Source organism: Mytilus edulis, chromosome 6, assembly GCF_963676685.1.
Source record: "Mytilus edulis chromosome 6, xbMytEdul2.2, whole genome shotgun sequence".
Taxonomy (NCBI): domain Eukaryota; kingdom Metazoa; phylum Mollusca; class Bivalvia; order Mytilida; family Mytilidae; genus Mytilus; species Mytilus edulis.
This window is the reverse complement of record NC_092349.1, coordinates 86,699,976-86,715,650: the sequence shown is the minus strand read 5'-3', so window position 1 is coordinate 86,715,650 and position 15,675 is coordinate 86,699,976. Positions and strand designations below refer to the sequence as shown.

The 15,675-nt window shown below is 33.2% G+C and overlaps 1 protein-coding gene across 1 annotated transcript; it reads right to left on the bottom strand.

Moving 5' to 3' along the window:
• Positions 1 to 6,760: 6,760 nt before the first annotated feature.
• On the bottom strand, positions 6,761 to 8,860 carry LOC139526715 (uncharacterized). The gene is made up of 2 exons (XM_071321879.1): positions 8,131 to 8,860; positions 6,761 to 7,788 (listed from the first exon to the last, which is right to left on the bottom strand). The coding sequence occupies exons 1-2, from the start codon at positions 8,858 to 8,860 to the stop codon at positions 6,761 to 6,763; spliced, it is 1,758 nt and encodes a 585-aa protein (XP_071177980.1).
• Between the last annotated feature and the right edge of the window lie 6,815 nt (positions 8,861 to 15,675).

Below are 15,675 nucleotides of genomic sequence, written 5' to 3'. Positions count from 1 at the left end.
ACTTCTATAAATATAGAAATCATAAATGCAACAAAAGAAATAAACAAATGCTTGTTGTATGTATTAACCGAGAAGTTATGATTTAACAAGTATTCTAAAAATTGAAAGTGCAGATTTTAAGTCGATCAGAGTTTGTCTGGACAAAGTGGAGGATACTGAAAGGCAAATAACAAAAATATCAATAGTAATCAAACAACACCATCACTTGAGAATATAAAGACGAAAAATACAAATATGTGCAAACCACTAAGCTGATTCAAAGTGATAGAGCACAACACATACCAGACAAAACTCAGGTCGGAATCATGGTTTTTATCAAAGGGATTTGAAAAAAAATCACCTCCGACGCAGCGGAAAAAAATGCAGTCGACACGTTTTTTAGTTTTGAGTTTTGAGATGGCTATACGACTTTACTAATTCCGATAATATGTCTAGGTGTCTCAGATTAGTAGTGACACATTATTGTAATCGAATACCCTAAGATACGCTGTACCAGACTGTGGGTCGTGTTCTTTTCAGATTGGAACAATTAACAGAGTTACTTGAGAAGAAGAAAACCCCTTCTCTGTCGCCCCACACGATCTCACTCGTTTTCACTCTTCAGATCCGTCGGTTTTTGTTTGTTACCTTGATTTGTGATATTTGAATATCGGTAGACCATTGTTGCCTAAATTTGCTCCAGCATATGATCTGTTCTATTACGTCTAACATCCGTCGATGAAACCATACGGACATTGATATCAGCAGGGTTATCTATTTAACTTTTAAATACACTTTAAATTATTTGGTGGCATTTGGTTCATTTTTTGTCTTATAACAATAACGAAAAAGTGTACGAAACAGAAAATACAAATACAATAACACAATGAACACCAATATTGAAAACAGTGAAAACCAAAGCTCGTTCACTGTAAACTAAGATTGTACCGAAAATTGTGGAGAAAGCTGATCATTTTTTTTTCTCAATAATTTTCAATTTCAATTAAGAACAGCCTCTTATTTTATAACCAATTCTCACTAATAGATCTTTTAAACAATTGTCTACACCTACAGTTGACAACAACTCCGACAGGTAAAATGTAAGTGGTCGTCTCAAAAATAGTAATGGTTGTATATAATTGTTATTGATCAATAATTGAATTGAAATATTCAACACATTGCTTTGGTTTTTTTTATCACAATATATTGTTTTTATTTTTGGATTGATTATGAATAAGAGTCTAAATGGGGTTAACAGATTATACATAAATGGACCAATGCTATAGAATCACGCACAAAAATATAGAAAAAAAAAAGTCAGATGTTCCCATTAAATTTGTCTATCTGTAATTTTGATACTATGGGGATGATGAAATGTATTTACTTGTCATATAAAACATAATTCGAAAAATGAGCTGACGGCTATTGGCAAGCGAAGCAGGTTTCCGGCATTGAAAACTTGTACAACCGATATCGATAATCGTATTATAGGAGATGCAATAGTTTCGGATGTGAATATATTTAACTTAAAAGTTAAATACTTGTTATTTTTTTAACATATAATAAGTATAATATGAAAAAGGGGAAACCACAGATAAACAACAAAAGCTGTTTGCAAAATATTTGGTTTTGTTATATGATAATACCGTTAATAGTTATCAAAGGTACCAGGATTATAATTTACCTTGATTTGTGATATTTGAATATCGGTAGACCATTGTTGCCTAAATTTGCTCCAGCATATGATCTGTTCTATTACGTCTAACATCCGTCGATGAAACCATACGGACATTGATATCAGCAGGGTTATCTATTTAACTTTTAAATACACTTTAAATTATTTGGTGGCATTTGGTTCATTTTTTGTCTTATAACAATAACGAAAAAGTGTACGAAACAGAAAATACAAATACAATAACACAATGAACACCAATATTGAAAACAGTGAAAACCAAAGCTCGTAAACTAAGATTGTACCGAAAATTGTGGAGAAAGCTGATCATTTTTTTTTCTCAATAATTTTCAATTTCAATTAAGAACAGCCTCTTATTTTATAACCAATTCTCACTAATAGATCTTTTAAACAATTGTCTACACCTACAGTTGACAACAACTCCGACAGGTAAAATGTAAGTGGTCGTCTCAAAAATAGTAATGGTTGTATATAATTGTTATTGATCAATAATTGAATTGAAATATTCAACACATTGCTTTGGTTTTTTTTATCACAATATATTGTTTTTATTTTTGGATTGATTATGAATAAGAGTCTAAATGGGGTTAACAGATTATACATAAATGGACCAATGCTATAGAATCACGCACAAAAATATAGAAAAAAAAAAGTCAGATGTTCCCATTAAATTTGTCTATCTGTAATTTTGATACTATGGGGATGATGAAATGTATTTACTTGTCATATAAAACATAATTCGAAAAATGAGCTGACGGCTATTGGCAAGCGAAGCAGGTTTCCGGCATTGAAAACTTGTACAACCGATATCGATAATCGTATTATAGGAGATGCAATAGTTTCGGATGTGAATATATTTAACTTAAAAGTTAAATACTTGTTATTTTTTTAACATATAATAAGTATAATGTGAAAAAGGGGAAACCACAGATAAACAACAAAAGCTGTTTGCAAAATATTTGGTTTTGTTATATGATAATACCGTTAATAGTTATCAAAGGTACCAGGATTATAATTTAGTACGCAGGCTGCGCATTTCGTCTACAAAAGTAGAATATGTAGTACGCATGTACTACAATGTATGTTTATTTTACATGTAATGCCTAATGACTAACAACATGCTTCTTGTAATTCTTTATTTCACTACAAACTTCCCAGGAGAAGGTAAAAACTACAACAAAAATAAACAATCATAAGTACTTGTTCCTAAGTTATTTCTTAACATGTATTGTATTAAACATAATACAAGTAATACAAAGCAATAAATAAATCCCTTATTATGATTTAAATGTTAAATAAAGGCAACAGTAGTATACCGCTGTTCCAACTCATAAATCCATGGACAAAAAAACAAAATCGGGGTAACAAACTAAAACTGAGGGAAGCGCATTAAATATAAGAGGAGAACAACGACACAACCCTACAATGTAACACACACAAAAACGGACCAAGCATCAGACAAAATCCCACGAGAATAACAAATATAACATCAAAACCAAATACATGAATTTAGGATAGACCAGTACCGTAACACGTCTTATCGCAATGTCAATTTACACTCAAAAATAAGAGAAAACAAACGACGCAACGTTAAATAGTAACACACACAGAAACGAACTATAATATAACAATGGCCATATTCCTGACTTGGAACAGGACATTTTTAAAGGAAAAAATGGTGGGTTGAACCTGATTTTGTGGCATGCCAAACCTCCCTCTTTTACAGCCATGTAAAATATACCATTACAATGACAACTCAGCACCACAGGTCTACAATATAAATAAATTGGAGAACACAATTGACAAAGAAACACACGAACAACAGCCAACAAAAGGCAACAAGTTCAAAAATTTAATACGCCAGAAGTGCATTTTGTCCATACAAGATCAAATAGTGACGCCATGATACAAAAGTTTGAAAGCCGAAACAAGCACGAAGTCGAACAGCATCGAGGACCAAAAGATAAAACAAAAAGTTGTGCCAAACACGGCCAGGGTTTTCTGTTAGTTACCAAAGCATCCCTATTATTTAGAATAATTTATACTTTTGTAAACAGTAAATTTATAAAATTACTATACAAAAGATTTACATGATGAAACTAAAGTATTAACTAATTACAGGAAACAACTGAAATACATTACATAACCAGACATTTGCAACACAAAATGAAGACACATCCGAATGAGTTTAAACCTCAACGCCAAGTGACGTCATATTTGAAATTGTAAAAAAATGACAAAAAAATGACGTCATTTGAATTTGTAAAACAGATCATTAAAAAATGAAAAATGAAGTCACATTTGAATGAATAAGATAGAATTAGGATTGATTTAAAATTATATTTGAACTAAATACTGATATTGCATTTAATAACAATTCACATTTTAATACTTATCAATAGCAAGCTAAGGTAGCAATTAACTATATTATAAAGCTTTGTCCGGTTTGTTTTGAATCTAACTTGAAACGTAAAATATTGTACTGATTACGTTGAACAAAATCAAATCTAATAAATGAATGTGGTGATTAATTTTCTTTACCATAACACATAAATATAATAGAAAAGACTTCAACACATTTGACAAAATCCGATGAGATTTACAAATATAACATTAAACATTTAACATGTTTGAACTAAATACATAAATTTGGGATAAACAAGTACCGTAACACGTCTTATAGTAATGCGGATTCACACTCAGCAAAACAGTCACAATCGGGAATAAGTCACGTTTGGTAATTAAAAGATTAGACGACATAATGACAAACCACAATCTATCATGTGGTAAAAATGCCCGTCGCTAGTTTGGTCAAAGAGACATCTTAAAAAAAAAACAAGAAAAATATATTTCTCAAATTTATCAATTTGCACCTAAATGAACCTTTGTGTCCAGGTGAGCAGAATTTGTAGTTGCAACATGCTCGGTTCAGAACAAGGCCAAAGTAAAAGATAACATCAACAATAACAAAATTATTCACACTAATAATATGTCCTAAGCGAGTTGTTCGTTGACATAGACTAATTTTTACTATATTCTAGGCCTAGAGAATAATTAATGTTCTATTCAAAGTCGCAAAATATTCAAATGTGCACGGATGCACGAAAGTTACGAGAAGAAGTCTCTCGGTTCAATAAGCCATATCATTTCTTTAGTAAGAAGTTCCAAATACACAGTATCGAGACATATACATGATATATGCCTAATCCTAACATCTTAACCCATATCAAAAATATCTAAAAATACACAAATGTACAAAGTAGCAAATTATTTCAACAAAATGCATATAAAAAAATGCAGACATCCAAGTGGCTTATAAATTGCCACTAAACCTTAATAATAATACGAATTTACAACACAAAACTTATCTACATACAAATAAATGATTATATCAAGCAGGTAATAAAACTTACTCTGTGGGGGACCACTAGATTTCCAAAATTTGATTAATTCCCAAAATTGCTTTGCCGGCCATGTGCAATTTTCCTTTCTATATATCTCGGGCCTTATCGATAAATGTAATCTAGGGGAGTGAAACATACCGAAAATTAACCAAAAAAGAAATGTGGGGAAAGGAAGATAACTCTATTAAATAAATTTGACAGAATATTCCCCGCCTGATTTTACATACAAGCAAAATCACTTCTTTCAAAAAATAAACCCTAAAAATTTGAAAAATTAATCAATAAAGGCATTTTTTAACAAACTTTAAGACAAATAAATCAAAGTACTCAAATTACCCCTTATAATACAATTGTCATATCTAAATGTCAATTTAATCTGACATCAAATGTACAAGCTGTGTTATTGGACGGTTTAAGTTACTGGTTCCCCATTCTTTATCACACGCACTGATACTTTGCGCACTAATCCGTCTTTACTAGGAAATACTTCATCAATAATTCCAGTTGGCCATTGATTGCGTTGTAAACTATTGTCAATCATGAGCACAATATCACCAATTTGCACTTTGAAAGTTGCGATTTTTTCTTGGCCATTTTGATCGAGTTTGAAGGTTATGCAAGTATTGTAGGTTCCATTGCTTCCAAAATTGATTCACTAAAACTTGTACATGTTTCCACTGAGATTTGTACATATCCTTCACAGAAAAATTGAAATTATACGGTTCTATATCACTTCTGATTTTCCGTGTCAAAAGAGTGTTTGGTGACAAAATAGAAGGTGATTCAGGATCACTTGACACAGCAATTATCGGTCTTCTATTGACGATACAACAAACTTCTGTCATTAATGTGCATAAAACTTCATGAGTGAGTTGCTTTCCTTGAATAATTGTTAGCATTGAATCGAGAATTCTTCTTGCCAATCCAATCATGCGTCACCATGCACCATTCATGTATGAGGCATGGGGTGGATTGAATGTCCTTACAATTAGAATTTTAGACAGATATTCCTTAATATTTGCATCATTAAGTAGAAGTGACAATTCATTTACTGCACCTACAAAGTTTGTACCTTGATCAGATCTAAATTCTCTTACGTGTCCTCTTATTGCTGTAAATCGACGCATGGCATTTATGAATCAGGATGAAGCAATATGGCTTCGACCTGGTATGATTAGAGGCATCTTTTCTCCAGTTTCTAATTTAGAATGTTTTAGTCGTCCGCCTAATCTTAACAGTCCTTCTGAATCAAGTATCGGAGAAAGTGCAATAATATTGCTGTTTTTAGGTAATTGTTTACCACTCTTTAAACAATCTATTTCATTGGAATAATACTGTGACTGAGTCTCTCTCAAAACAAGTGTTTCAGCTTCTTTCTGATATCTACACAAGTCCTTGTATCCTTAGTATCTACTTTACTCCTATTACTTGACACAATCTTTCTTTTTAACAAAGATATAGCTCTTACTGAGCTTGACCATTTTGAGAATCTCTCAAACCGATCAACTCCCAAGGTTTGAATAGGTGATATCGATGTGTTCATAGACTCTACTGCTATAGGACAAACTTCCTGGTCTTCATCAGGTGACACAATATCAAATGAAGTGCATTCGGATTTGTGAAGTATCTATATGTATGATTTTGGTCATAATAACCACTTTGAGTCTCCTACATTTTTTGCTTCTCACGGCCGTGTTCTATGATCAGACGGATTTAACTCTGTTGGTACATAGCTCCATTGTGATGTCACAGAGCCTTTCAAAATTTTGCTAACACGGTAGCTGACATACACATAAAACCTTCTTTTCTCATTGTATATATACCCTAGTACTACCTGACCATCGGTATAAAAGTGTGTGGAACTTAATGGCAATTTTGGTTCATTCTGAATAAATGTAGTTAACTCAGTTGACAGAACAGCTCCACATAATTCCAGCCTCGGTATGGTATGTCCATGACACGGAGCCAGTTTGGACTTTCCTACTAAAAAACCTAGTTGTGAATTTCCATTTTTGTCAAATGTACGGATATAGGCAACAGACGAAATCGCCTCCTTTGATGCGTCCGAGAAGATGTGTGATTCACCTTCAGTAGTACTGTCATTCAATGATTGACTAGTGAAAGGTCTCCCTATCTCTAATGTTTCAAGATCCTGTAAGGACTGTTTCCATCTCTGCCAGTCAGAGAGTAAATTATTGGGCAACGGATCATCCCAATCTAATGAACTATTTTGTACTGCTTCTCTCATAATTAACCTTCCGCCAAGGATTACAGGAGCTATGAACCCTAACGGATCAAATATTCCGTAAATTACTGAAAGCAGTCCTCCTTTTGTAAAGGATTTCTCCTCTTTAGATAACTGATAGGTGAAACTGTCTTTTACAACATTCCAACACAAACCTAAACTTCTCTGTAGACATGTAGACTCTGAATTAAAGTCAATCTCGGTAATGCTTTCAGCTAAACCATTTGTTTCAAAACTCTTTACTACCTCACTACTACTTGAAACTATCTTATGCAGTCTAATTTTACCTCCTGTTATTAATCTTTCTTGAGTCTTTTTGATGAGAATTACAATTTCTTCAGGGCTATCGCCTGACACCAAACCATCATCTACATAAAAATTGTTGTTTACATAATGACATACATCATCACATGTGTCTAAATATGTGTGATCGGAAACAGCTTTGCGTAAACCATAATTAGCTACAGCTGGGGAAGGTGAATTACCAAAAAAACTTTCATTCGATATTTAGTCAGTTGTTCTGTTACAGTGTTGTCCTTAAACCATACACATCTTAAGTAGTTCCTGTGTTCTTCATTAACCTCAGAGTTGAAAAAACATTTGTTCAAAATCTGCAATTGCGGCAACTTTACCCTTCCTAAACTTCAATAGTACACCAACTAAGTTGTTTGTTAAGGCCGGTCCCTTTATAAGAATATCGTTCAAACAAAGCCCATTGTATTTAGCTGATGGGTCGAATACAACTCTGATTTTTCATTGCTTCTTTGCGTGATAAACTCCAAAGATTGGGAGATACCAAACTTTCTCACCCTCTCTAGCCGGAGTGGCTGTTTCTGCGTGATTATTAACAAATATATTTTTCATAAATTCTACGAAATGCTGTTGTTTAGTGGGGTCTCGTTTAAAGCTTCTACTAAGATTCTCTGCTCTTTGTCTTGCCTGATGATAGTTATTTTGAAGTTTTAGTCTATCTCTCCGAAACGGTAAAGGTGCTGATAAACGGCCATTTTCTGATGTGTGAAATTCATTATCCATAACGATCAGAAATTCTTTATCCTCTTGAGACAATCTTAAAGTATCATCTTCTCTAGTTTGTTTGAATACCGTACTACCAATATCTGGTTCCTTGTCTTTCACTCTGAAACCATATTCACATGGTTTAAGATTTGTCTCTCTTCCGTGTGGAAGAACGGTTGTTTTGTTTACTGTGATTGTATCTGAAGTGTGTACTAGGCCTAAGCATGTTTCGCCAATTATTGCCCATCCAAGACAAAGACGTTGTGCATACGGTTCGTTTTCCTTGCCAATTCTTTGATCTAAAATGTGATGACCGGCGGTCACATACCGTCCTATGAGAAGCATTACTTCAGCATTCCTATCAAGTTCTGGTATGAACTGTTCTATATCGTGTAGATGTTTGTAGTGCCTAGCTATGGCAGGAGTAGCTATTTCTTGCTTTGAGATAAGAATTTCGTTGCATTCAATCAGAGATGGATACCTCAGTTGTGTAGTGCATCCAAAGATTCGAGTATGTACCATGTAGTACGACGACCATGTTGAACAATTTTTCACGAGCAAGATGCTAGCGTGTATTCGACTTAGTATTTACAGAATTCCTTACACAGTTCATAATAATCGTTAAGTACTTCCACAAGAGTTTCTCTAGCCTGTCCTAGAATTTGTATATCTCTTGTTTGTTCCTCCAGATAGGCTAATGATTCCTCGACTGCGTGTCTCTTTTCTAATAGTTTATCATGATAAGCTTTAATCTTTATAGTTTTCCATTGCCTTAACTGTAAGTGTTCTCAGCCGTTTTGTTTCTACTTCATCTGGCGTGTCCATAATATATTGGTCCAATGGTGAGACTTTTTACTGTTATGCCTAATAACTAACAAAATGATTCTTGTAATTCTTTATTTCACTACTTTCCAGGAGAAGGTAAACAGCTACAACAAAAATAAACAATCATAAGTAATTGTTCCTAAGTTATTTCTTAACATGTATTGTATTAAACATAATACAAGTAACGCAACACAATGAATAAATCCCTTATTATGCTTTAAATGTTAAAAACAAACAATGCAGTTGCAACATGCTCGGTTCACAACAAGGCCAAAGTAAAAGATAACATCAACAATAACAAAATTATTCACACTGAAAATATGTCCAAAGCGAGTTGTCCGTTGACATAGACTAATTTTAACCATATCCTAGGCCTAAATAATAATAAATGTTCTATTCCAAGTCGCAAAATACTCAAATGTGCACGGATGCACGAAAGTTAAGAGAAGAAGTAGGTAATAAAACTAACTCTATGGGGGACCACTAGATTTCCAAAAATTGAATGATTCCCAAAATTGCTTTGCGGGCCATGTGCCATTTTCCTTTCTATATATCCCGGGCCTTATCGATACATGTAATCTAGGGGAGTGAAACATACCGAAATTTAACCAAAAATGAAATAAGGGGAAAGGAAGACAACTCTATTAAATATATTTGACAGAACATTACAGGCATGTTATACATTCAAGATTTTTATCTATGATACGACCCCTCTATTTCCCCTGTACACTGTAGGTGTCAATAGTCGGTGTCAAGCGTTGTTGAAAATGTCTATTAGTAGACCATTTCTGTAGATAGCCAGCAAGTAGGTCATTTGGGCAAGTTTCTTCCCACTAAATTTGTTTTTCTATATCAAACTGTAAAGCCATTTAGGTAATCAATATAAAGATTGGTAAAACAAATCACTGTTAGTTGCTGAAAAGAATTACGACAATAGTTTCTAAAAGTGCAGCACATGGAGAAAATGTATCTATGCAACAAACAGTAGAAATACAATGAAATATTTGAAAAAAAAAACATTTCTGATTTGAAGTTGGAAACAAAATGAAACAATAACATGTAACGTTTGATCGGATAGCAGGACAAAAGTACTGATCCGACGGTGAATCTCAATACATATATGAAGATGCGAAAGAGTGCCAATGAGACAACTCTCCATCCAAGTCACAATTTATAAAAGTAAAAGTAAACCATTATAAGTCAAAGTACGGTCTTCAATACGGAGTCTAGGCTCCATGTGGGTTGAACGGGTATGAATTTCAACTGATGCAGAAGAAAGAACCAAACCACATATATATATATATATATATATATATAGAGAGAGAGAGAGAGAGAGAGAGAGAGAGAGAGAGAGAGAGAGAGAGAGAGAGAGAGAGAGAGAGAGAGAGAGAGAGAGAGAGAGAGAGAGAGAGAGAGAGAGAGAGAGAGAGAGAGAGAGAGAGAGAGAGAGAGAGAGTTTACATAAAAATACTAAAATACTACTCCATCCGAAGACCAGAATTGTATATACACACCCGTCACAAACAATACATACTTGTTTATTCTAGCTTGATAACCAGCTTCTAAAAAGTGTTTTACTCTTGTATTTAAAAATCAAGGTAAGATAATAAAATTTTAATAGCTTTTTGAATAAATTTAGAACGCATTCCGATTTGTTTAAATGCAGATTATTACTTACACCTTTAAATTTTTGACCTTCAAATCAACAAGAAGATTTTACAACTGTTTTCAAATAGGAGATACAATCGATTGTATCTTTTGCGATAATTCCCAGGAACACAGTGCTAGCATACTGTAGTGGTAAGTTTGTCCGTTAGTATAATACGACAATATCAGATTGATAAAAATTTTAAAATGAATTTTCTAACTCGTCATAAAATATAAAAAAAACATTTTAAGGTCAAGTAACAGTAAATGAACGCCGTCTAGCGGATTCCGCGAAATATTGCGACGTTTTGTACGAATTACGTCCCTTTGACCAGATTTTGCAATGTTAAAATTGCACCCGGCGACTTTTCGATGGGACAACGTCAACGGTAAATTTGACGGAAAGTATGTTACTTCTAGGAGAATGAACTTGTTTTTCTAAAATTAGAAATTGATAATGAATATGAAAACAGTCCTGAAGACGATCTTCAACATGAAAATCAGGACGTAGGGTGGTAGAGTTTGTATATCTGCCGACCAGTTAAAACAAGTGCGAAAACAGTTGCTCACTACTATTTCTACATAATTGTGATGAGAAAAAACAGTGTGGTCTCGGAAGTATTCTATATGTAGTATGTCAAAACAGTCCTTTCAAAAACCCTATATTCACTGGGAAAAGACATCGTCTAGCAGAAAATAAGCAGAAGGGGTGCAAGTTTGAGACATTTATTTAAAATACTAATTAAAAGTTAAAACTTAGTATCGTACGGTAAGACTATAATATCTCCCATATTTTGAAAATTATCACACCAGTCGGAACAAGTAAAAATATTTTCAAATTAGAGAAAAGGAAATGAAGCTAATACTGGTCATAAATTCGCTGCTGCTGTCAGCCAGTCATAGATGACACTAACTATAAAAAAAAGTAAAATCACAAAAATACTGAACTTAGAGGAAGATCAATTGGGAAAGTCCATAATCACATTGCAAAATCAAATTACAAAACGCATCAAAAACGAATGGACAAAAACTGTCATATTCCTGACTTGGTACAGGCATTTTCAAATGTAGAAAATGGTGGATTAAACCTGGTTCTATAGCGTTAACCCTCTCACTTTAATGACAGTCCCATCAATTTCCGATATTTTTACATTGATGCGTTAAATAAACAGACACAATAAATATAATAGTCAAAATATGGGTACATCAGTCATCATCGTTTAACAATTTTAAAAGGAACAATTTAACAGAACACAAAAACATCTACTATCTACGAACACATTTATTGATTTGAGTGTCTGACGTCAGAAAATTTTATACGTCACATAAATTTGTCGTTCAATGTGCGTACAAACAATTTTAAAATTTTCATGGGAATGTTAGCATACAGGGTTAAAAAATCAAAAGTATGTAAGAATAAATTTAAGAAATAGACCAAGATTTGAACTAGTCCAAAAGTTATATATAGAATTTATAAGAATCCAAAAATAGTTAATTCCACTACGCAATTGAATGATTTTGACGTTTGTGGTTCAACGTGTATATGGTAATACATAATAGAAATATATCATAATGACATATAATAGAACAATATCATACTGACGGGATCTTTTAAAGTACAGAGTCACTTTATAAGAACAAAAGAAATACAAAAAGTTGCAAATACAAAACAAACCACAAAAAAATGAAAGCCAATACAAACACATTGACGAGATGTATAAGTACCGAGCCACGTGAAACGGATATAACATGAAACCATTCAACAGTAAAAGTAATATAAACAATAGAACAAAGACAAATGAAAAAACTATAAAACACGTTTTTAAGATGATAAACAACATCAGTACGAAGAATCTATACATCAAGACCATCGTGTATTATTTGAGAAGTTGATACGGAATATTTATCAACAAGGTCTTGGTACCTTCCGATGAACTTTTTTAGAAAAAGAACGAGACGTTCTTTGACATACCCCTGTTTCATCAACTTTCTACTCAGACATTGATGACGTATTACAAAGTCTGAGTAGGAGCTGCAAGCTTGAATATCGAATAAGTTGGGAAATATATATCCCATATGCAGGTGAAGTTGGTATATTGCTACTAAGGTGGGGGAGATTTGTGATTTCAAAATTAAAATCGTCTCGTTTGTCATAGATTCTGGTACTGAGATGACTGTGTAAGTCAAATTCGAGATATAAGTCTAAAAATGAGGCGGAGGAAGCCTTGTCTGTTGTTTCTTCAAATCTTTAAATAGATACGGGAATTTCTCGCTACATTGAAGACCTGTTGATGACCTTCTGCTGTTGTTGTTTTTTTCTATGGTCGGGTTGTTGTCTCTTTGGCATATTTCCCATTTCCATTCTCAATTTTACATGTATAAATAGTATATGGTTTAAAGATTTATACAGGGCTTAGTATCCTAATAGTATTGATTCGTATGGTTGTTTCCTCAAAGGAAATTGTTATATATATATATGGGTAAAAATTAACCGAATAAAATAAATGTACCCTAGCTGAAAGTAGCATCTCAAATATACAATAGAACTGTTCTCAATTCTATTTCACTCATAAAACTTGAAGGTTGAGAACAGGATTATATCGATCACCTCTATATCATAGTACTACTATATATACCAACTGAAAAATATGCACAGTGTCACAGACTTTCAGTACCTAAAGTTAAATGTAAATCCCGTAAGTAGTCAGTACTTCAATAAGACAGCAACCACACAACAACACAAGGCCAAAAGAAAATTAAAAAGGAAAAGACATCTTATGATATGCATTTGACGGGGGTGGTTACTGATCCCAAAATTCCGGATTTAAAAACATCGAAATCCCGAGGTCCCGAATTTATAGAAATTTCAATCCCGCCATACCGAAATTCGAAAAAAAGAATAGCCGGATCCATAAAGGATCAATCCCGAAATCCCGTGCTGAAAAACACCGGATCCCGGAGTCCCGTTTAAGGTCCACCTCTTCATTTGTGTAGATGGACTAAATACCAAACACAATATTACCAGTCATGTCTCAGCCTGTGTGCGATTGTTTTTTTCTTGTTTTTTTCGGTTGGGGAAAAAAAAAGGGGGGGGTTGTAGACATATCAAACATAAATATGTACATCTGTTTTTATGTCATATGGCTCAACCTCCGTTAATTTGGTTTCCTCGGAAATGTTTTTACACGATGTATTTTCTGGAAAATACACTGTACTACATAGACTACAAATGTCTTGAGAGAAAGCGAAATTCAGAGAGAGAAGCACAATAATTTATTGTCACATATAATTAGATCTCAAAGGGAGTTGCAGAATAACGGATACTGGCGTATGTCAAAATTGAACAAAAAAGTTTGCAAAATTATAAAGAATAACAACGGAAAATAAAATAATTATTTAATATAATAGTGTAGACCATGTACAGAATTTTACAAAATCGTTAATTGAAGATTTTACAGAATAAGCGTTATATCTAAAGATAAAGAACAGTGATTTTTATTCATTACTGACCAGCAACACCGAGATAATCCAACGATTTTTAAGGGTCCATATGAATCGTTGGATTATCTCGGTGTTGCTGGTCAGTAATGAATAAAAATCACTGGTCAATTTAAAGGTTGTTGTAAGTGAAGCAATATATTCTTATTTTCCTGTTCCCCTTATGTAACTTCCAGTTTTTTTAAAGTTTACATTCATCAAAGCCTTAGTTTAATTTAGTTTCCTGTCATTACTACCCCCCCCCCTTTTATTTGTCGCATACATATGTACACTTATGGAACAATAACCATTTAGTAAACTTTTTAAAACGTTTTTGTAGACTTGTATACAATAAATTTTATACAGAACAAAAAAGATATTAACAAAGATGTCAGTTTGAATGCGTGTTTTACTTCTTAACTTGAAGATGTATAAATAACCACACGACACTCTTTCAAGAATTTGTAGAATCATTGATATAATGTTTGTTTATATATGCGATGTTAAGCAGCAGTATATGGACAGAACATCAAAACACAAGCTTTAACATGTTCCGCTGCTAAATAAAACGTTTTTTTCAAAAGTGGCCAAATCATATATCGGAACGGAGAAAAAGTGTAAACAGATGACTTACAAGATAGTCTAAGAGATTTATGAATTGGTTACCCAAAAATGACAAAGTTCAACTTTCTCTCATTAGAGCAAATATTAATAAAGATCAAAACCCTGACCACATGCAAACAGACAGCAAAGTACGTTTTAGGATTCAAACTGTAGATGTTTTGCGGAATAACTATAAACTATAAGGGGGGACGGACGGACGGAAGGACGGGCGGCCAGACGGAATGACGGACGGACAGACGTACAGGGGTAGTTGAGGGGGCATAAAAAATATAGCTTCAATTACATCTTGTATTGCATCAACTTGTAGACAGTAACCCTGATGATTTCTATTTTTAAGATTTTACCATTTTTGCGTTCATGTACTTACAACGTATTTTTGTCTGAATTAGTAATTGTTTTAGATATGTATATGGATAATGAACATACATGTATCACATGTTTTACAACGTATAATTTCTTTTTAAAATGTTCCATAAAAGAGGGTCTGATTGGAGTTTACGGAATATAGAATAAGGGGCAAAAATTGCAGAATAAAATGCAAAAAAAAAAAAAAAAAAAAAAGTGTATAATGAGGTGCTAAAATATAAAGAATAAAGAATATTGGTAATACTAAATAAAAATTTATGATAATTATCCAGACTCTTATGATAAAAAGAATCTATCAATACGAAACACATAATCATCGTGCATAATCAACACGAATAACGTTGGAAATTATTAGCATGATAACTTGACGTTATATAATAAAAATTACGACGTCACGC